The sequence below is a fragment of the Crocodylus porosus genome, unplaced genomic scaffold, assembly GCF_001723895.1.
Source record: "Crocodylus porosus isolate Cpor-Errol unplaced genomic scaffold, CroPor_comp1, whole genome shotgun sequence".
In the NCBI taxonomy this organism is placed as follows: domain Eukaryota; kingdom Metazoa; phylum Chordata; order Crocodylia; family Crocodylidae; genus Crocodylus; species Crocodylus porosus.
Window position 1 is genome coordinate 43511948 of NW_017728918.1, and position 23789 is coordinate 43535736.

A 23789-nucleotide genomic window follows, 5' to 3' on the forward strand; every position below is an offset into this window, starting at 1 on the left:
GACTACAGAAAAATAATAGAGCAATTATTTTGTTGCAAAGAACTCAGAAAGACCACAGCAGGTCTGAATGCTTTAAATACTGTGGGTTCCCATTTGAAATCTCTGTTTATCTTTTGAATCATGTTTGCACACTTGGCAGTGTTGCCATTGCTTGGCACCCTTGAAAGGATCTCAAGGCATCCCAGAGTGCCATGTGACCTTGGTTGAGAATCATTGACCTCACGGCAGGGCATTTTTTAGATGAAATATGTCCATTTCAGATATTAATTGCAATTGCAAACCAATGTCTATGACAAGATAGCATCTAAAGGCTTCTGTGGGGCCTTGGCAGCTTCCCTGGATTTATGGAAGGTACAGACTCTGTCTAGTGGCAGTAAGACATCCTCTCCCACTGTCTATGTCAGGGGAGGGCAATTATTTTGGGTGGAGGGCCACTTACTGAGTTTTGGCAAGCCACTGAGGCAGTCCAGGGCAGGTTAATATTAATTTTCTAAAATTTTTAGGGGCCTCGGGGGCCAGATAGAATGGCTTGGCAGGCCGCATCCAGCCCATGGGCTGCATTTTGCCCACCCCGGTCTATGTGCTAGTGCTACCAGGCAGACAAGCAGGGTTTGCCATGGTAATGATGACAATGGAGCAGGAATAACAAAACTCATTCAAGGAATGGAGAGGACTTTGCTTTTCATGCTTGCTCCCCACATAGAAAGGACAAACTCTAACCAGTCTAGGGGTTCTACGCATGCCTATGTCCTACCATGGGTATTTCCCATGCTTCGGGTCTTTGCCGGTTGCTTCCCCCCTGTTTTCTGCTACAGGTGTGTTTTTAAGCCCTCCCACTTTTTAGCCTGGATACAGTAGAGGCTTGGGATTTTGACCAGGGTGTACCAATGCTCCTGCTTGGAGCAAAGCCAGAAGTTCCTGGCTAGGGTGTCCTGTCCCTCTGCTCAAGGTCAGACTGATCACGGTATTTGGGGTAAGGAAGGAATTTACCCCATAGTTAGACTGGTACGGACTATGGGGGTTTTTGCCTTCCTGTATAGCAGGGGCCTGGCCTTCTACCCAGGCAGGGCCTGTTATGGACACGTCTACACGTGCACTTTAATGACACTAACCTATTTTAATATGCAGTGAAGTGTCACAAAGAAGCCTAATAAAAGATATCAGATTTACTCAAAGAACCTTGTCTGCCTATGTCTTTAGACCAACACTGCTGCAACCTATACCCCCGTAACAAAAAAGCCAGGCTCTTTACCTAATGCACATTAAAATAGGCTAACATGCCTTTTTCTAGTACCTCACAATGGAGCTATTCTATTTAATGCTCATTACCTAAAGTGTATTAGTGAATATATAGCTGCACCCCTTGCGCCTATTACTGACATGTCAGAGAAGCAGGGCCTTGGCTGCCCTGGCTTCCCTGCTTTACCTGTGGTGGCCAGGGCGTGAGCTCTGTGTTGTGTCTGGGCTGAGGGGAGAGTTTCGATCATAGTTTGTATGGGGTGGTTTGCCCAGGGCGGATCCTGCCTCAGGCAGGGGGGCTGCACGAGATGACCTCCGGAGGTCCCCTCCAGCCCTGCTTCTGCCTCCGATTCCGTGAGGGGAGGGAGGGAGGAAGCGCGGGAGGAAATGGGCCGGGTTCAGGTAGAGGGAGCCCGCAAGCAGCCCAGCCTCGCGCCGCGGGGAGCCTGCCGAGAGCGCTGCCGCTTGCTGGCAACCGCTGGGGTTACAAACCCGAGGCCAGAGGCCGCGCGGGACAGTGCTTCGCCCCGCAGTTCCCAGGCAGCTGGAGGGCGGGAGCTGGCGCGGCCGGGCCAGGTGCTGGGGCGCTGCTATAAGAGGCGCCGCCCGCAGGCGGCAGGTGCTGCCCGAGGAGGCGGGGGGCGGCATGGCCGCGGCTGGGAGCCTGCTGCAAAGGGTCTTGGAGCTGAAAGAGCGTCTAGGCCAGGCCCAGGATCCCAAGAAGGTAGCCGGCCGCCGGGCCCCGGCCGGGGGGTGTCCAGGGGCGGCGGGAGCAGCGAGGCGGACGAGGCTTGTCCCGCCCCGACGGCTCCGCTCCGCAACGGGCGCGGGCGGGCCAAGCCTCCCCGCACGTGGCTCCCGCACCTCGCGTCTCCGGGGGGTTTGCTCGGGGGCCGCTGCCTGGGCACTGAACCAGCTTTTTATGCAAGGGAGAGCTTCACTTCTGTGCAAGTGAAGCCCCCCTGCCCTGTCCTGCTGCAGGCCCTTTGAAACCCCCCGCCCGGCAGCTGGGGCTGCACTTAGGGCTTGCAGAGCTGTCCTGGCCGGGAGCTGAGGGGCAGCCTCGGAGTCGGACCTTAATGCTGGAGGGCAAATGGGAGAGCAACAGTGGGGAAGAAACCCGTCGGGGCCTCTCTGCCCTGTGTTACCAGAAGACTGGGCAAGATGCATCTGCCCTGGCAAGTCTGATGCTCTAAGCTTAAAAAACATGAGTCTTCCAGCATTTCTAACATGCATTTGCCACCTACCAGCTGGCTTTTACTCACCTACACTTTATTTAACTGATCTAAGCAAAGGTAGAAGTTGCAAGATGATGCTGATGGCAAATGTGGCCCATCTCCTTTATTTGATGAGCTCAGTGCCCCCTGGGAGAACGGCCCTGATGGTTAATAGCTAGCAGTAGTGTCAAGGTGGTAATCCTACGGATGGGTGCAGTCCTGTTGAATTCAGTGCAGCTGCTTGTGTGCCTGAGGTGACTTCTGTGCAGAAGTCGTAAAAGTTCTGGGTTTAAGGTAAGTTGGGTCATTCCTTTCACAGCCTTAGCTATTTTGTTTGCATTGAAAGGAGTGTAGTTTTGCTTGCACTAAATTGATTTAGTGAAGTAACTGTTCTGGATCCAGAAAAAAAAAAGGATTAAATTAGAAGCACCTGTTTTCTGAAATCTGGGTGCCTTCCATGACTGATAATGGGAAACCTGTCTGTAAAACCATGCTCTAATCAAATAAACTGGGGAAACTGTCCGATGTTCTGAAAAATAGAAAATAACAAATGAGGCAGAGTGGTTCCAATAACAGCAATCATTGCAACAAATGACCTATAATATAATAAGAGATTTAGAGCAATAGCATCAGAGTAGCAATGTCAATCATACCTGACAGGCAGAATAGAAAGTTGAAGTGAGATTCTTGAACCCAACTTGTGTTACTGAGCCACTCTATCAAATGTACAGCAAGTGAGCTTTATTGAACCGAAGAGAGCAAAGAAAGACTAACTTAGGGGAAAAAAGGTTATTTAGTGTCCCAGTTTGTGCAGGAAGAACAAACCTACTTTACATTTTGAGGTTGACCAATATTCTGTAAAATAAAGTGATTGATTAATATTTATAAAATGTTGGAAATAGTTCCACATAGCCAGAAGTAAACCTTGGACAGACAGACCACAATTAGCCAATAGTTGGCCATTAAAGTTAACCTAAGATGAGACTTCACAAGAAGGAGTATGATGATGATGATAGGCAATAGAATCCTACTCAATTCCTCTACTGGCCAGAATTTTCTAGGAACTAATCGTTATTCATAAATATGCTTACAGGAAACTAAGCATAATGGTAAACAAATCTAACTTACCATTTGCTAAGTAACAAGCCTTTACTGAATGGAAATAAAGTAGTAAATTTCCAATAGATACTACTTTAAAAGCAACAGCAATAAATTCAGTTGACAAAGTAGCAAAATAAATTCCCAGTCTGAATCCTGTGGCACTGGGATTTGATACCAAGTTGTCAAGGCACTTGTAGGAATTGCACAGGTATGAATGTGGGCATTATTAGTCCTGTGTAATCTTTATCATTGGTCTTGAGGTTGAAAAAACTATGAACAAAACTTTGGGAGGAAGAACATAATATTAACTGTAAGCTTACTAGATGCCCTTAAAGCAGCCATCCTGTAATCATAAAAGACTTGATGGTAATGAAGATTTTTTGTTTTAAATAATCCCAGTTAAGAGATTTTTCTAAGGCAGTTAACTTGGTTATACTTTACACACTTATACAAAGTTTATCATGATGACATCAATTCAGTATACATGAAATGGGTTTAAAACTCCTTGGTAGGTCTCAAAGTAATCATAATGGATAACCATCATCCAATAGGCCTGCTTCTCGTTGGGTGATAGCAAGTCTGTCTGACTGCTAAGTTATATCTAGGAGCCATGAATATAGGTCACATTATAAGATGGAGGACTGTATTTTTGAAAAGCAGTGATTCAGAAAATAAGTTAGTGTTGTGGTAGATAGTCACTGAGCATAAAATTGCAGTAAAATGTGGAATGTGGTGGTTTAAAGAAGAAATCCCTTTTTAGGATACATTAGCAAGAAGTAGCTCTATGCTTTTACTTGAGACACTTCTTAGAATACTGTGCTCAATTCTTGGGGGAAAAATGATGTTGATAAGTTGGAAAGAGTTTAGAAAAGGAGCTACACAATTATTTTAGGTCTGGATGTAAATGAAAAAGATCTAGCTTAAAAGAACCTAGCTTAAAATGAAAGTTCAAGAGGAGATGTGCTCCATCACAATGTCCTAAATTAGAACATTGGATAGTAGAGGGCTCCCTAATCTATCAGAAAGACATGGTGGCTGCGTCCGCATGCGTGAATGTTTGGTTCCCCAGGGACAACTAATGGCAGTGCACCTTGTGCTGCCAGTACTTGTCTCAAGGGTGCACCCATGCCACACACCCTCTGGTGCAGTTATCTTGGGTGGGGTAGGGCTTTACCTGGGGTCCTGAGGGCCTCCTGGGGCTGCAGCAGTGGCAATCCTGCCATGTAGAACCTGGTTGGCTGTCAGAGCACAGCTCTAGCTGTCCCAGCTCCAGTTTTGTGTGGCACATGCTACCCCTGCATGCACTGCTCTGTTGTTTTTCTCCCTCCTGCAGGGTGGTTTTTTTTTTTTTTTTTTCACCCCTGGATATCCAGGAGTCGGCCTGTCCCACCACGCTGCTCCCTTGCAGCATGTAGAACAACTGAACGTGTGGTATGTGGCACCCTAGACATGTCTGCAGTGCCATGTACCACATGGCCGTGCTTCTTTGGACGTGGCTAGTGAGATCTACTATTAAGAAACAAATTCAGCCATATACATTCAGAACAAAAATGAGTTGTATGCTTATGTGCTTGTTTTTGCAATGAGTGCAACAAATCTTGGGCGTAATTAACATGAGCATGGGGTAGATCCTCTTTCATTTGATGCTAATGTCTTTTTACATTAGATGCTTTATTTCAGTCAAGAATTGAACTAGTGCTTGATGCATTATGCTGGGGAATTGGAGAAAGATGGATTCAAACTCCTTCTAGGTGAGGGGGACCTAAAAACCTAGTTCTTTGTCTTCTTGAGTAAATCCCTCAACCCCCTGAGTATTGACACTAAAATATGAGAGGCTGTTTTCTTTTTCCTGCCCCCCTCCCCTCCCCTCTCCCCTGCACTGTTTTTTGGGACTGATACTTGGATGCACATGCACCTAACCATGTAGCTCCCAAGCCAGTATGTAGTCTATTGTCAATGTATCCATGCTTATGTGTCCACACTGCTGGGGAAATAGCATCTTTATCTGGGGAAATGGCAAAATGCTACTTATGCAACTAGAAAACTGTTATTTAGACTCATAAGCAAAATCAAGTTCTTCAGGCTGCAACTTCAGTGTAGACCATAGACAGCTTGTTTGCTTTGATCCCTTCTTGCCTACTGTCTCTGCCTGTGCTCTCCCATCCCTGGGTGCTCCTCTTCCCTTCCATATCCATGGAAACTCTTTCCCTCTCTTATTCTTAATGTCACTTCATCTTCCTGACCTTCTTTATTTTGCTCCAGACTATATCATGTGTTTTAAAATGTACCAAAGAAAGCAGATAGAGGTAGCATAACTTTTGCCAACAATAACTTTGTTGAAAAGTATCAGCTTTTTCTCCCTCCTTTTGTCTTGTTTATTAAACTGCAAGCTCTAAGGACAGATACTATTTTTCTACCGCATCTACCATAATGGGACCCTGATTGTGGTCAGGATTAAGCAAATAGAACTAAATACAGTTTGGCCTCAACATACATGCATGTAGTTACGGTTTGAGCAAGGCGCTAGAACCAATGGTGTTCAGGTTCTCTGAGAAGATCTGTTAATTGAGACTTCAGACTAGAGTTTGCCCTCTCTGTATCTGAGTATAAGTCCCAATAAATATAAAGATGAATCCCTGAATTATTGTAAAAGTTAACTAATGCTTGTAAAAACCTGTAAGGTTGTAAGTGAGACATTCATTTTTTCCCCATACCCCTAGGACCAAGGCTGTAAGATGGAGCTTGCTTAACTGAGTAAAAATCTGTCTTCAAGATTAAACTGATATGAAAGCTGTCTAGTGTATTTATTTGACTACAGAGTTTCTGAACAAGCTACATTTTAATTTTTCCTTGAGCCTATATGTATAATATTTTAATGGCTTCTGAATGAGATGGGAACAGTTGCCTCCGAGTGTGTTGCTGTAACTGTTCAGGCTTTGCTTTCTTTCATATGGGATTGTGAGGTCAGCCATGTTTTATTGCCAGACTAGCAACTGGCATTTACATTGCCCATTTATAGTACAAGTAAATGGAGCTGGCTGTCCTGTGGTAGCCCCATACATAGTGACTGATCTCATTGCAGACTCAGCCATTCCATGCTTTCTAGAGAGCAGGAGGTGCTTCCCATAAAAGGGGTGTCGGGGAATCTGATTTATTCTCTCTAGGTTATACCTTTATGGTATAATGGTGTGTTATTGTGTTTATTTGTTAACTGTATGTTACACTTAAAAAAACAACAACAAAAAAACCAACAAAGTTAATATTGTAGCCTGGGGTGAGACATGAAAACTATAAACCGTGGAAAAAAAATATTAGAATGGCTTGCCATCTAAATGCTTAAATGTTCTGTTGGACATACCTCTTCAAAATAGCAGGACACCTTTTTGTTGTTAATATGGCCTCTAATGAAACAAGAAGTACCTGAAATCTTATTGTATACCCTGCTTAAAGATTTCTGAATTAACTTAGCCCCAAATCTGTAAACAAAAGAACTATTTTAAAGTCTTCCTGTACTGCTACTAGAATAAATTGAGACCTAGAATGAATTGAGACCTCTAATAAACACTGCCTCCTCCCCCCCCCCTTTTTTTTTTATTTAAATAACTATCCTTCTAGGCTGGATACATAGAAGGCCTTTTTACAAACCACTGGAAATAAATGTTATGCAAGCTGGTAACTTCGTCATCCATGGCAAAATGTCTTTGTCCTTGCTGCTTAAATTACGTTTGTTTTCTTAAGGAGATAACTGTAGTATCAAAAGTTGGGTTTTTTGTTTTGTTTTTTAAGATCTTGTGAGAACAGAAAAATATTATTAAAAATCTAAAATGGTGCTGTCAATTTGCTTTCTAATAACCATGAAAATAATGAACAAGTGGGCTTTGTTTTATATCCTTTTGTATATCTTTTTGTTCAGGTTACTGAAGGAAGAGGAAACTAATCAGAATTCATCTTGGTAACCATGTCTTAAGTGACTGGTAATTGAGCTAAGCATTGGGAATACAGTGCCTTCAGGAAAAAGGCTATCTTTTGAGATGTGAACTATGTATTCGTATGTGCTAAAATTAAAATGAGCCCTTTATACCTAGCACTTTTGCTTGCTTCAAGAAAATCTTATTTTTAAATAGAGCTACTTAGAGCTTCTACAATGAGTGCAGAAGGAGTATGAATTACAGGGAGCTTCTTTCTTTCAAGGGATACTGCTATGTTAAAATCAAGTCAGTTAAAAAAAAAAAAAAAAAGTTTTTAAAGAAATTCCAGGTATAAACCTGAAAACTCTATAAAGCACATTCCTGAGTATTCTAGATAACTTCTGTAGTTTTAAGAGTTTTTTGGATTACCAAAATATTGTTTCTTCCTTGCTTCAATATAAGAAGTGCACACAAACATGGATACTGCCTATGTACAAAGGTAGACAGTGAAGCTCAAGAAACAAGATTAAGCACAGTATGACCATTGAGCTTTTTGGCTAATATATAAAAATATAAATTAAAAAGTAATTCTGTTGGTATTCATAACAATACTGGGTAAAATGTCCATTTAATATGCATTTTTAAAATGGCCTTCACACTAAGTCTGTTGCTGAAACAAACTCCTCTCATACCTATCCCATTACCTACAACAGGGTTTGACAAGTAACATCTAATGCAAAATTATAAATGTCAGTTCGTTATGTTGTCTTAGTCAAAAGCTTATGAAGAACTGGGCCTTGCCTCATTTATATAGCTATGCAGGTTCCTATCAAAATCTGCTTTGTATCTGGTTTGTCTGGATGTAGACCTGACAAAGAACTTTGATCTCTAATACCCTAGATTCTGGATTTATTAGGAGCACAGATCTGAATTTCTTGCGCCTTGAATCCTTCATCAAGTCTATCTGCATTTATAGTACAGTGCCATTCAAGGAAAAAGACTCCATGGGAAACACAGGATTTTTGTTTTTAGAAAGTACACATGGCTAATCAAGTAACTCCTGTGATCGGATTGCCTAGTTTACATTTTATGCTCTTTACAAGTCAAAAGAGACCTTTTCCCTTAGGAACAGAAAATCCATTTAGCCTCCAAAAATAATGCTGTTATTGCTTTAATTGCCAATGACAAAATATTTAAACAAAATATTTAAGAATAAGTGCTCTCCTTTGTAGTATGAGAGAGTGCTACAGTTGTGTCATTCTGGAGTTAGAGTTGTAAGAGGACCAATAAGATAACTGGGAAGAGACAGGGATTGCCTTTATATGGCGTTCTAATGGGAGAATTCCTATTCCCTAGATGCATCTTCTTGAATCTATTATCTCTGCACTGTGGGCTTGTTTAAAACAAGCATCTGAATTATCTGAGTAATGATTTTGTCTTCACTTGCAGTGAAGTCACTAATACCTACTAGACTTCTTTGGGGTTTTTAAGTTTGCAGGTGCAGGTGAAATGCCTCAACTGAGCTGTACAGAACCCCAGCATAGTGAGGTTCCCATCCCTCTCAAATCAACTTTGGAGAAGGGGGTGCAGGTGCAAGGGGCTGTACACCCCATTGCCAAAACTACTAAACCCATTTAGATTATGCAGATGTTTAAGGGCTGAGACTAGGAAGAGAAGGATAATATTCATAAAGAGATACTGATCCTAATGTTTTTCTTTCAGGTCATAAAAGCACTTAAGGCCCTGCAGGGTCTGGATATATCACTGGACATTCTAGCAGTAAGTAACACACTGTCCTTAAATCATTCTTATGAAGTTGTGTGGTATCTTCTATGGCTGTAAGCCAAGGAAGCCAGTGGTATTGCTGCACCCTGTAACCCTGAATCCAAATCCCAGTTCAATTCTTAAAGGGCCCTAGAGCATTCCCCACCCCACAACCATCTAGAAGGATGGTATATAACTGGACAAATACAACAATATGAAAAGTAGTGCTAGAACTGAACTGAGGTTTCTCCTGAGCATGAAGGAAATCAATTCCTTTTTTTAAGGTTGGGTTCCCTTTGCTAAGTGGAATGACCTGTCTCTAACCATGATGGAGACTGGATGTGTGTGGTTAATTATTTTTTCCTTCATAAATATGCACATACTTATTGAAAGAGAGGGTATTCTTAAACTCACAACATAAGGTTGTGCAGTCTTGAAGTACCACATTATTGTTAACCATTAGCAGAAATGTTTTCAGGATGCCAGTGGTGTGTTGTTTTTGTTTTTTTTCCCTTCCATTATTTTCAATAGGAGACTGGAGTAGGAAAAACAGTGAACAGTTTTAGGAAACATGCCACAGCTGGGACTATAGCCAAATCCCTGGTAAGCCACTGGAAAAAACTTATCCCCCCAGAAACTGAAAGGTAGGTATGAACCAAATTTAGATTTTTCCCATAAATTATTCTTCAGTATATTGTGTTGGATAAAAGCAGACTCCAGAATAATGAAAGAAGCACATGGAATGGCAAGTGATAGAAGCAAACTTTGCAGAAATAAAACAGGTAGAATGAAAACCCTTTTAAATGCTATTTTGCTGGAAAAAATGGAAATAATTTGGCTGACTAATTTAAACATACACAGTAGGGTCTGTCAGTCCTTGGCTGGCTGATTGAGGAAGATGGCAAATCCAGTGAATGGACATCTCTGATTCTCTAGGGAAGTGGCAAGTACACACCAAGAAGAGAAGTAATGTGGTGGTATTGGTTTTCCATCACACCTTGAGTCGCTTGATTCCCAGTTCTCCACATACTCTCTTTCCATGGCAGAAAGAAGCTTTCTTACTAATGCACAAGAAAAATAAATTAGTGGAGACCAGATGGGTGAAATAATTTGATACCTTGTAAACTAATACATTCCAGGCTAGGATGATAAAGCAGTGCAAACTGTGTAGCTGCCTCTGGTCCTGAACTGGTCAGAGGTCCTACTTGATCCATAGGAAAGTAGGACTGGAAGAGACCTTACAAGGTCACCTGGTCCAGGCCCCTGATCAAGGCAAAATCATCTCAGACTGAATCATCCTAACCAACTTTGTCTAACCTGCTCTTGAAAATTTTCAAGGATGGAGATTCTGCAACTATGCTTATTTTTGAGTAGAGTCCCAAAATCGAACTGTTCTAGAGGATTCCCTGTTAAGTAAACACTGTTGATTTCAGGAACGTTGTTGGTTTGTTTGGTTTTTTTTGGATATGTTTATGATAATGTTGCATTCACAATAAATTCCACTGAGTATTGTCATTCTAATGGGACCATAGCATAGGTCTATATAGGCCTCCTACAAAATTCTGCTATCACTGCCTGAAAGGAGAACCAACAGGCCTGATTTAACGATACTGTCAGTAGCAGACCAAAATTTTTCTAGACTAGTGGTCTAGATTGGATCACGTTGGGGGTGAGATGTTTATAATTTTAAAAGCTTCATAATCTGTCACGGACCATTATATACCTTTCAGGGTTAGCAGTTGTCCATTGCTGAAAAGTTTGGTAAGTGTTATTCTAAAGCTTTTGCTGTTCTTTGCCTTATGAACTGAAAGCTCAAAGTCAAAATTCCATTATCATATGAGTTATAAATCTTGTTTCCATTGAACTGCAAATAATAGCAAACTGCACAGAACTTGGAATAAGCACTATATATATTGAAACTTGTAATGTATTACCTGTAATGTATAAAAATGACAGATAAACCCATATACATAGCAAGATATGTTACCTTTGATATATCATCAGCAGCAGCAGTCTTCATATGAGGAGGACAGTCTTTCAGTAAATAAGGGAGTCATCAGTGAGTCTATAGATGACTGAGGAGGTTAATCTGATATCTGCATGTTCTTCTACAGACATGGCAAAGCTTCTGAAGGAAGGAGTGGGTCCTATTAACATCTGGTAACATACATTTCCCATGGGGTGTGTATTGTCTTTCTGCCTCTTCAGTGAGGTGATCGATCATTATCTTGTACATCATGCCATCATTGGAGGCAATTCAGTGCTTGTTTCTCAGGTACTGATTATCGATGTTACATTTCTTCAGACTGGCCTTCAAAGGGTCCTTGAATCTCTTATTTTGCTTACCTCTAGAGTGGTGGTGACCATCATTGAGTTGGGATTATAGGACCTGTTTTAGGAGTTGATTGTCATGCATTCTTATGACATTTCCTGTCCAAAACAGCTGGTGCTGTATGAAAGTGGCTTCAGTGCTGGTACAATTTGCCTAGTTTAAAGCACTCTTTTTCTGTCCTTCCAATTGATTTTCTTTTCTATTCTTTTCTACAGGCATTGCAGATAGTAATGTTTTAAAGCTTTTAAGTGTTTCTGAAATGTTGTGCAGGTATCACATGCATACAGCAGGGTAGGAATGACAACAGCCTGGTAGACGAGAAGTTTGGTTTGGGTCCTAATATCATGATCAATGAAGACATGAATTTGGAGATGTTGAAAGCTGCACCAGCAGGCTTTATCTGATGTTGAATATTGTCTATATTTACCTTTTGGGGGAAAGGTGGCTCCCCGGGTAAGGGAAATGCTCAACATTCTCCAAAAATTGTCCTCTAATTGTAATATGTGGAGGAGTCTTTGGTTAGCTTGGCGGGTTGGTAAAGTATCTTAGTTTCTGTGAAGTGGACAGTGAGTCGAAAAAATATATGCACTTCGCAGAAGCCATTGAGAGTGACCTGGCAATTTTCAGTTGAGTGGGCACACATGACACAATCATCAGTGAATTAGAGATGAGAATGGAGGTGTTGGTCATCTTGCATTTGGAATGAAACCAATTGATATTGAAGAGATTCTTGTCCACGCAGTACTGGATGTTGACTCTGAATGGAAGCCTGTCATCAGTGAGATGTAGAATGACTGTGATACAAACAGAAAATAGTATTGGTGCAATAATGTATCTTTGCTTGACTCCAGCTCTGATAATGAAAGAGGCTGTTTCTAGGCCGTTGCTTAGGACTGCTGCTGTCATGTCGTCATGAAGGAATCTGATGGTAACACATTTTAATTGGCATCCAGATCTCATCAGGTTCTTGTGTAGAGTCTCTCTGTTGATTTGTATCAAAGGCCTGAGGTCAGTTAAGACCATATCTGCAGTATGGCCCACAGCACTTCTGCAGATGTCTAACAATACAAATCATGCCAATGTACCTCTGAGGAGACTGAAAAAACATGGGGACTTGGGTAGAATCTCATCAGCAAGGAAGGTGAATCTACTGAGATGACAATCTTCCTAGTTATGGACAGTACTGCTACAATCTGTTTTATCTCCTTTCTTGTGTATAGTAATGATTTTGCCATCTCTCAGGTCACGGGGAGACTGTTCATGTTTTCAGAATAACAGTATAGTAGGTGAGAAATTCTTTTCACCTTGCTTAGAAATTTCATCTGGTATTCTATCAAGACAACATGCAATGTTGTTTTTCATCTGTTTAATGGCTTTCAAGGCCTCTTGATTTAGCTGGTGCATCTTCAAGGTAGTCCTTAACAGAATATTGTGGAATGGCTTTGATAGCATTGCTTTGATACTAAAAATCTGAGGAGTTCTTGAAAAAGTTCCTTCCACCCTATATTGATAGTGGTATGATCTCAAAAGAGATTCTTGGACATTAGAGGAATGGCTCTGTGTGCTTAGCCTATAGATAGCTTTTGAATCTCTTGCTTTGTCCTTCTACCAGTTGTCTCTCTTGAATCTGCCTCTGGATCTTTGTTTGCTAGTATGTGTCTGTCTTTGGTTCGGAGTTGATGTCATTCTGCCAAGTTTGCAGTCTCTCCTTTTTCCATCACTGAGAGCCTGAATTTCCCTGTCATTCTCGTTGAACCAGTCCTGATGTTTCTTTGTGGAGAAACTTAGAGATACTTTGCATCCTTCATGGATGCCTTTCTTGAGGTGCTCTCAGTGATTAATGTTGTCAGGAGTTTCTCACTGAGACACTGCAGGAGATTACTTTTAGTAGTCTCTGTCAATTTGATATTAAACCTCTTCCTTGATAGCTTTTTTTGTTTATATAATTTTGGGACCATCTGAATGGATGTGATGGACCATATCAGCAGTAGTCCATGCTGGTCATAACTCTAGTGATACAGACATTGCAATGGTCCTAGGCATAAGCTATGATGTGATAAATTAGGTGTCACTGTTTTGAATGGCAGTATTTCCATGATGTCATCTCTTTGTTGTTTTGGCAAAATAGGGAGTTAATGATAATGAGATCATATTGTAAACATTTGCTCAGGAGGAGAATTCCATTTGGTTCGACTTTCCCCACCCTTTCCTTTCAAAATGTTCTGTTCCATAGCTCAGTCCCTGTCAGGGGCTTTTTCTTCTTTGGAGATGGATGACGAGACTTGGTCAAGTTTAGATTAGAAATCTTTTTTTGTTTTATTAAGGGTTGGGGCATATGTGCTGTTGCATGTTAACAGTTGGAGATGAAGGGTCATGAGATGCTCATTGAGGCCAACTAGATATTCCAGTATTTGAATAAGTCTTGCTCTTGATAGCAGAACCAGTGCTGTGGACATGTCTTCTTCAGCTTTTCCTTTCCAAAAAAGGGTATAGCCACTACAGGCTCTGTGAACTGCTCCTCTCCCATATGTCTGGTCTCACTAAGAACAGCAAAATCTATATCAAATCCTTCAAGTTCTTTGGCTACAAGTACTGTCATTCACTGGTATTTTTATCCATCTGCTCCACCATGGTGTACCTTTATTTTCAGATCACTATTAGTTTGGAAACCTTGCTCTCAACCTTTGCCATGGGTGACCGCACCAGGAGCATACAGAACTTTAGGAGTGTCCAGAACTCTAGATGAACTCAGGCTCATTGGTAGCACAAAAGACTCTCCTGCATATTAAAGTTGAAATCCATGGGAGAGACTTCAATAATAGTGCTCCTTTGCTGGAAAAAAACCGTGACTGTCATAATTATTACAGTAAAAGAGACCCAATAGGAAAATATTAAACATTTTGATCAAAATAAGCCTTAAATCCTCATCTCTTCTTCAGATGTTACCAGTTTGAGCCTTGGGAAAATTGTACTGAGTTGGGTGTTCATTATAGTGGTCTCTGCAAATTTATATATGGCTGTTGTTAGTCTCTGAAAGGGTCAGAAAAGAATAATGGCTGGCTTTTTCTTATTCTACACGACAATATGTGTTGGCTGGCTGGACCCAAAAGCTGCTTCACTGGGATCCTATGTTAATATGGAAGAACCATCACAGTGCAGTAGGGTTTTTGGATCCTCCTTATAATTTGTTATGAGAGACCTGCTGCAGTGGGGAGATGCCCAGCCTGCCCATCTACTGGGATCTGCAATCAAGAGTGATGGGTATAGGAACTGAAGGATGCGCGGTTACAGCGGGGCTGCAAGTCAAGGAAGGGGACAGAGGAAAACGTCTGGTGCATAGAAAACATTTAGTAAGTGTGTGGAAAGATCTACCAAGGCCATTTCACGACAAGTTTGTAGTGATTCTTTTCCATCAACACACTGTTAAAACAATCACCCCCTTCACCACCTAGATCGACCACCAAGTGTTTCTTGTCTTCTGGAATTGGTCATATTCTCTCCGAGGAGCACTAAGTGGATTTAAGACTTGCTACTGGTTTTAATCAGTGCTATGATTGGTTGCTGTAATCCTTTCTGTTTATTTTAAGGGACACTGAAAAGAACTTTGGGTTAACTATGTGGGTTTGAATTTGTAAGTTTAAAAAAAAAAATTGGAAGAGACTTGTGCTTTTGCAAACGTTTAAAGAAAAATAATATAACTAGTCTATAATATCTATTGCAATTTGACCACTGAAGCATGATGTGTATCACTTGAATTTTCAGATTATAAGTAAAGGGTTAGGAGGGTCTCTTTCAGTGATCTAGCATAAAAATGGTGTGAAGTCTCATTCTGTCATTTTGCATTGCAGTGATTACAGCGAAAAAAAACAGGTCACCAAAAAAGTGAAAGATGAGAGAGAATCATCCATTTCTAAGGAAGACAAGCACTCTGAGAAATCAAAAGCATCTGAATCATCCCTAAGAGATAGTAAAAAGTCTCCCAAATTGGATAAACCTAAAAAGGAACATAGTTCTGCAGAGACTGAACATAGAAATAAGGAGTCTGAGACTCCTAATGGATGTGAACGTAAAATACACAGCAGCCATAGTTCTAAGAACACTTCCCAAGGCATCAATCCTAAAGATAAAAAAAGTGACTGCAAAGAAACAGTCCCTTCAGCCAGCAAAAAAACTTTGGAAAAGCACCATTCTGCTGTAGCTGACAAAGACTCACCCTCAAAGGAAGAAAAACCTAGTACGGATGCCTCCAAACATAGAAATCTTGAGTATGCAGGAAATCTAAAAGAAAATCTTATGACGGAAAGCAAAACAAAAGTACCAGGTGATGAGGACTTTGAGCCTCCTACCATGTCTTTTGAATCCTATCTTACTTACGATCAGGTTTCAAAAAACAGAAAAAGGAAAGCTTGTCCTAAAATTGTACAACCAAAAATTATCAAGTGCTGTGATAAGAACAACAGAGCTCAAAACTCCCAACAGAGCTCAAAACTCCCTGTCACAAAAGAGGATGAGGAAAAGCCACAACAAGCTGAAGATGATCAGTCAGAAACACCTGCTAAAAAGGTAATTATTGTTTCATCAAGCTGACCTCAAATTAAACACTCAAATGAGCACTTCATTTATTTTTTGCAAACTAATTGTTGTGTAGTAAAACTTTAGATGCAACACACCTGTGATGCAAAGACGCTAATGACAGTAACTGGGTATAATTTTTTGAGTGAAAGGGGTCTCGTGGATTTCTCCTTAAAGCAAATTAAGAAGTAGATGTTAAGTTGTTAAACTGATCGTTTGTTTTGGCAGAATTTCTCTAACCAACAGTAACTCAAATGCTTATCTAGTAGCTAGAGGTAGTCAGAATAGGGGAAACTCAAGTACATTTTTCTTTTTCTTTTTCTTTTTCTTTAATTAAGAAGATAAAACCTTGTTTGCAAATGAAATGGGCATTCAGTATTGAATAACAATGACATTCTTTGGGGATCAAGGATTTTTCTTTGCAATGGTAGGCCTATACCTACTACAGTTGCACAATGAACGTTTATTCTTATTTTTCTTTTTTTTTTTAAAAAAACCCTCTAACAACACCATTTTGTTTTTTAAGGTTACAAAGCCATGTGCTAAAAATAAGGAAATGCCAGGATAGAGAGAGCTGGTTGTTATTGTTTTTTTTTCTTGTTTTGTTTTTGCAACCTTAATTTTACCTCATGGTGTTATGAATGTCTCTTTATATGAGCATATGTTGCTTTTATTCTTCACACAACCTCTGCCTTATCTAGGCCCTGATCAGGAAAACATTCTGATTTGGGTAATCCCTTAGGCATGTGCTTTACAAGCATTTATATGCTGAAGACCCTTTTGAAGTCTGCACAGCTGAAGCACAAGTTTAAAGCAGTTTCTGGGGCAATGGGATGGGTTTAAGAACATGCTTAACAGCTTATCTGAATCAGACCCTGTATATGCAAATGGAGGTTTCATAGGGAACAAGGTGACTGTTCAAATATGTTTATTTTCATCTGGTGTGTGATAACTCCATTCCTTATTTACTGCACAGGATGCAAGATCTATGCTGCAAATTAGCAGTATTAAATTCCTCGTGATGAGTCCCATAAGGCACCAGTATATTGGTCCATATTGGATTGGCACCAGTAAAAAGAAAATTGATATTATTGGCCATCAGCTTTTTTTGGTTGGTGTAGCCAATAATGTTACCTGTTAATGCTGCGTGCATGAGCGCAGCCACAGCTTGCACGTGGCCAGGAACACAGCCTGGCAGCTTGGAGAGCAGTGTCTGGCAGGTAAGTCTGGTGGTAGGGGTGTGGGGGAGGGAAGGGCGGTGGGGGGGAGAGGAAGATTGAGGCCCCCATGTTGAGGGATGGAGTGGGGCTGGGGCAGGGGCAGGTGCTACCCACAAAACAGAGCCAGGGGATGCAGGGGTGGGGGTGTGGGCAGGGCAGGCAGTGGTGGTACTAGGAGCGGGGACCATAGCCACCTCAAAATTTGCCATAACCCCCACTTCCAGAGCCTTCGCTGCCCACCCCACCCTGCCCTGCCCCGCAGCCCCTTCCACCCAATGCACAGCACCAGCCCAGCCCCCCTGCCAGGAAGAGGATAGCACAGCCCATGGCCCTGAGCCTACAGCAGGCAGCCTACCTGCACCCCACACAAATCCAGGACAGCACATGCCCCCTGTGCCTCCCTCAGCAGTGCACGCAGCAATGGGGAGCTGTCCCCACTCCTCACTCCCCCATACCCCCTGGGAAGCCACCTGCAGCTGTCTTGAGCCCCACCCTGCCTTAGCTGGGCAGTGTCTATCTCTGGGCACCTCAATCTGCACTCCCCTCCCCCTGCCCTTCCTTCCCACGCACCCCTACCCCCAGACTTAATGGCCAGACACTGCCCTCCAAGCTGCCAGGCTGCATTCCTGGCCATGTGTAGGCTGTGGCTATGCTTATGCACACAGCATTTATCAGCTGACATGGCTAGTTAATTGGCCATCAGTATCAGCCAGAAAATCTTTGTGGGTGCACCCCTAGTGCCTATATGTATGCAGCAAAGCTGCTGTGATGCACTGCAATTACAGTGCATCAGAGAAGACTCTATTAATTGAGTCTGCTGAAGCGTGGTAATTACCGCACTCCAGCAGACTCCAGTGTCACATGTATCAGTGTCCCCATGCTGAAAAATGGCAGCATTGGCATTATAACTAAAGCTCATTGAACAACCTTTAGTTAAACACCCCTGCTGCCATTTTTCAGCACGGGGACACTGATGAATATGGCAGTCTGGGCACTTTTATTAGAACAGTCCTTGGGGCTGCTCTAGTTGAAGCACCCCCTCCCTTCACTCCTGGAGTACATTTATAAATGCCCTTAGATCCCCATAGTTACTTTTTGAGACCTGGATGATAACTTATTCAATGCTTTTGTTATTACTAAGGAAAAACTGTTAGATAAGGGAAAATGAAGCTCAGTAAGAGCCCAAAACTGCCAGAAGTTTTGAGTGACCAGTGATTGACGCACAATTTAAGATGCCCAGGGTTTGGGTTTTGGCATATTGCCAATCTGCCTTTCATGCTAACTTCTTACTGACAGTGGTCAGTATATAGTCTTTCTAAAAGTTTAAAAGCCTGCTGTATCAAATTGGACAGGAATGCATGCTTTGGGCACCTCCAGATGAGCTGCAGGCCCATCTGTAGCAGCACAAACCACACGCATCTCATATAGAGGCATTCAGTGTGCTGCTAATTTGTCGTGCAGCAGGGTTTTTTGACACTGGGAGATTCTGGTATCAAAAAAAACCTGCACCAGGAAAAAGCAGGGCAGTACATGTGACAGCAGCATGCATCATCTGAAAATGGATGATGCAGCCTCTGGCTGCTGTCCAGGCTCTGTGTGCCCAGATCACTCTTGCTGGATCCCTAGGAGGCCCCCAGGACCTCGGGTAAGTTTCTGCTCCACGCAGGGCAACTGGCCACATGGCAGTATGTGTGTGCAGGGCCATTCCCTGGAGGCAACTAGCAGTTGCACAAATGTCTGAGGGGTTTTTTTTGTGTATGATAAAGCTTGGGCAACTAGTGAATAGAGGGAGGTAGTCAAGCACATTGGTCTGAAGTTAGGCAGAAGACGGGGCAATTCGTCAATTTAACTGGTTCAGAAATGCATGAGTGTTCATAGCAGTCTACGTTGTTATAGCAACTGATGAAATTGGTTGTTGCTTACAAAAGCCTATACATTTGTGAATGAATTGGTCTATAAAGGCCCTGCCTTCTGCCTAGCAAGTGAATGAAAGGAGATATTGGTAAGTAATTCATAATTATGGTGAACTAATAGTCAGTGCAGGGGCAGCAACAAGTCCAACTAGCCTGGAATATTTGTTAATTTTTGCTTTAGTACTTCATGATATTTGTCTAAAGATCATAACTTTGAGATACCAAAATGGTGTTTCCTTGAATACATGTAGGCCAAGACAGCATCACTTCAAGATCTACTTAATACTCCACTACCTAAGTTTCTACCAGAGATATCAATATCCTCTCCCCCCTATGCCACTGATTTTAAAGGTGAGTACCAGTAATATGCAAGACCTGTTATGAGAACAAAAGACAGCGCTGATAGTAGACTAGTCCTGCTAACAGTGGGTTTTTATAGTTCTGCCTCTGGGCCACAGTATGTCCTTACAAAATGAAATAAAAACTTCAGCCTGTGACAATGCAATATCTCTTCCTTATCTGACTCCTGCACAGATCTGCCTGCCTCTGAAAGGAGTATATGAAATACAGTAGACAGTAGGTATCACCAGGGATCCTGTTTTTCTGATAAGAAATTCCAGATTCTCTGATTTAAACCTCCCAGAATCCATGATTAAAATGACTGCCTCCCTCCACAGCTTCCCCCCAGCCCTGCTTCTGCCCCTCAGTCCTCCCCACAACCCCCACCAGCCATCCTAGTGCCCCTTGCACCTCACCCACAGCTCCTATTCCCCCAGTCCTGCTTGAGTGGGCCCCTAGCTGCCAGGGCTATGGCTAGGGACCTGGGTCTGCAGCCCCCTGCCCCTGGCAGGAAGTGGTGGTTGGTACAACAGTATGGAGCCTGGCTCCTAGCCTGCTATAGGCTTGGGGGGGGGGACGGCAGATCCCCACTGTGGTGTGTGCTCCCAGGAGGCAGGGGGATCTCCATGCCCATGTGTGCAGGGTGGGGGCTGCCTACTGTGGGCTCTAGCCGTACTGCCTTGCCCCAGGGTCTTCACAGCCCAGCACTTCAAAGAACAGCAGAGCTGTGCAGAAAAACTGCCTGCTGGTGCAAGCTCCACGCTGCCCTGGCCACGCCTGCAGGGGGGCAGCACGGAGCTCACAGTGGCAAGCAGCTTTCCTGCGTAGCTCCACTGTTCTTTGCAGTGTGGGAGCACATGGCTGCAGAGGCCCCATGGGAGCCCAAGCTTGAAGTGGGCAGCCTGTGCCCATGCCACATGCACAGATCTGGGGGGCATGAATTCCACCTGTTTCTCAGGAGTGTGCACAGCAGTAGGTAGCAACCCTTGCCCACAGCAGGCAGAAGGTGGCCTACCTCACCTTGCCCCTGCCCTGTGCACAGGCCTGGGGGGCATGGGTCTCCCTGCCCCCCAGGAGTACATGCAGAAGCAGGGAGCCAGCCCCACCCCCTCTCCCCCCAGATGAGCTACCTGTTGCCCTGTCCCACTCCCTGCTAGGGCCCTGCGGCTGTATGTTGTGGCCCCAAACCCCAGGCACTGCCCAGCTGTGCAGCAGCTCCAGCCCTGCCCAACTCCCTTCTTCCCTCCCTATGGGGGCCTCAGTGCCCCCCCTGCCACTTACCTGTGGGCATTGGTGATACTTAGGGGATGTACATGGGTGCACGTGCACCCCCTGGCCTCCGTGCAATCGCTGCTTTCCCCCGCCGGTGGCATCTACAGGTGGTCACCAATCACTGATGCTAGCATCTCTGGGTGGTCGCCAACCACTGGTTGGCAGTTGCTCCCCCACCCCCTCAGGCCCTGACACTGCTGCGGCTGCCTGCAGGAGCTCCCCACTCACTGCCCCCACTGCTGCCTGCAGGCTGTCACCATGCTTGCCCACTCCAGGGGCACGCATCGTTCATGTCTGTGGGAGCTGCTCTTCAGGCTGCCTGGTGGCCATGTGCATATAGTAAACATGAACTGTGCCCCCTGTCTCACCACCCTTCTCCCAGTCCCTTGAAGGCTGGAACTCATTGCAGAGGGCTCATTGCAAAACTGCAAAATCCATGGGTTTCTCCCCTAAAATGAGAAATCTATGTTTGCCTCTGATAAAAAGGTAAAATCTGCAATTTTTTTTTCCATGGGAAACAGAAAACCCAGATCCCTGAATATTGCAGTCAGACCTTGTAGAATCCTAATCCTAAAGGTTGTGAGAACGTTTCTGTGGATTTGGAGGGAAGTTTGTAGGGAAATTTACTGTATTGACCCAGGTTCTGTGGCTCTTCTCCATTTTCTTCTTGTTGGACCTCATAGCAGAGGAGAATTAGGATTATTAGCAAGCAGTCCTTATTCAGATAACAATAAAATACATTTAGCTGTGTCATCTTTTTTTAACATGCTACTCCCTGTTTGGGGAGTGTGATGCAATCAGCTAGTATGCAGGCTCCTCTGAACAGTAAGTACCAAGTCTAACTTAATTCTGTCCTTGCAGTACTCTGATATTTCAGCTGTGGACTTCTCTATAATAACTACAATTTTAAACAAATTACCATTTTTTTCATGATATATTGCAATCGAACCATACCTGAACAACTTTTAAATTAGTAGGTTGGATATGGATAGCAATTATATCGATGGAAGAATTTGACAGTGCCTGCAAAACCTGTCTGAGGAGCTGGATAAATGCTTGGGCACTTATATGTAGGATGCCACAACTACAGTGCGGTTAGTACTTAACCTAACTGGTTTGGGTATGTGCCTATGAGCCATAGTTGTACCTTGTTGTAGTGACCACATCCATAGGCAAATGTTTGAAGACTACACTGTCAGTCAGCTTTTACTTGTAGCATAAATCAGTAGCTGAATGCCATATTTTAGGTGAAAGGTGCTGTATCTGAAATGGAGTTTGGAACATATTTAGTAGAGCTTAATGTTTTAAGAAAAATGGCGATTCCTTTAGTAATCATTTTTCTTAATGAGTGAAGTGCATCTATGTCTTTAGATTCCTTTTAATCATCTTTAAACAACCATGGTATGTAGAAGCAATCTCTTCTTTTAAACTTTTGTTGATAGCTTCCATAACACCAGCCACAGAAGTACCTGAGCAAAACAGTGATACGAGCCAGTTCACAGGACGGAGACTAAATTCTAAAATGCAAGTTTACTCTGGTTCTAAAACAGTCCATCTCTCAAAGATGCTAACATTGTATGAACAGTGCATCCGTGTACTTCAAAACAATATTGATTGTAAGTATTTTAATATGGGCTTCAGCAGGTTGAGGGGTGTTGTAAAGCTAAGTTTTCAACAGTGCAACAGTGAAGAACTATCTTATGTGAAGTTCTAATTTTTATTAAACTGTAGAGCCATGGCAATATAAATATGAAAAGATGAGAGCACTTTTTCCACATCTAGATGTGCTTGACATCTCAGTTTTTTACCAGGTAAATGCAGATATGAGTAGTCAAAGTACTCCACTTGATCTTAGCCAAAAGGCTGAGAAGCAGCCTTAGATCAAAGTACTTGATCTAACTTACGTGAGCACTCCCCCTTTGGAGGGGTGACATGGGTAAAGATAATACAATGAAGAAACAAATTGTCTTTTTGCAGGGTATAAGCAAACCTTGCCTTTGTGTCATCATGAAAATGTTTATGGCAGCACAAAGGCCAAACAAACAGGTGTCCATAGTCTTTGTTAGGTCACAAATGTCCAAAATTTGTGGCCATGGCATAGGTAGTAGTACATCTTTCCTTTAAGTTGGGGCAGTGCAGGCAGCTTAAAGCTGCCCCCACACTGCAGGCACTCCTAGGGATTTAGGGGCCCAATCTTGCATGCTGCAGGCACTCCTTTGCTAGCAATGAAACCTTGGGTCATTGTCCCCCCACCAGTTTATAGAGGTGTACCTCAAGTCAGATTCTGTGGAAACAGGAGGTTTCCTCATTTGTAGAGACGTGTGCCTGAGGAATCCAATTTTGGGCACATCTCTGCTAATGGAGGAAACCTGTGCTGCCCCATTTGCAGAGACATACCTGAGTGTTGTCCCACAGGATCAAGCCCTTGGCGATGTGCATTTCACCCAATGAAGCAGTCTGCTGTGCTGAGGTGCATCCCAGCACAGCTGGTGTGCTTCATTAGAATACCACTCTAATGGTGAGTACAGAATTGTTTTCCATAAGAAACTTAAAATACCCAGACATCAGAAAGCACGTCATAGAAGGTCTGCTAAAATAGTCCAAATAAATCTGATTTAATTTTTATATAACAGCTATTTAGTAAGTGATGAACCTTATTTAATGGGTATACAGTAAAAATACTCATGACATTTGTTTTGTTTTGTAGCACTACATGAAGTAGGAGGAGTACCCTTTGAAATTCTTGAGCCTGTGCTAACACGCTGTACACCAGAGCAATTATTTCGAATAGAGGAATGTAATCCGGTAATGTCTTTCCTTTTAAATGCTTTTGTATTTGGTACATCCACTCAGTGCTAAAATTACTTTGTCAAACAAAAAAATTTCTGGACGCTGAACCTGATTTCCCCGCC

The 23789-nt window shown here is 42.8% G+C and overlaps 1 protein-coding gene across 1 annotated transcript in view; it reads left to right on the forward strand.

Moving 5' to 3' along the window:
- Positions 1-1835: 1835 nt before the first annotated feature.
- Positions 1836-23789, forward strand: part of LOC109311736 (transcription elongation factor B polypeptide 3-like) — a 26718-nt gene continuing 4764 nt past the window's right edge. The window contains exons 1-7 of the mRNA XM_019537539.1: positions 1836-1963; positions 9188-9244; positions 9761-9873; positions 15410-16124; positions 19518-19617; positions 22320-22493; positions 23585-23682. Of these exons, the coding sequence (XP_019393084.1) occupies positions 1886-1963; positions 9188-9244; positions 9761-9873; positions 15410-16124; positions 19518-19617; positions 22320-22493; positions 23585-23682 (1335 nt within the window). The 5' untranslated portion in view covers positions 1836-1885. The remainder of the gene's footprint in view (positions 1964-9187; positions 9245-9760; positions 9874-15409; positions 16125-19517; positions 19618-22319; positions 22494-23584; positions 23683-23789) is intronic.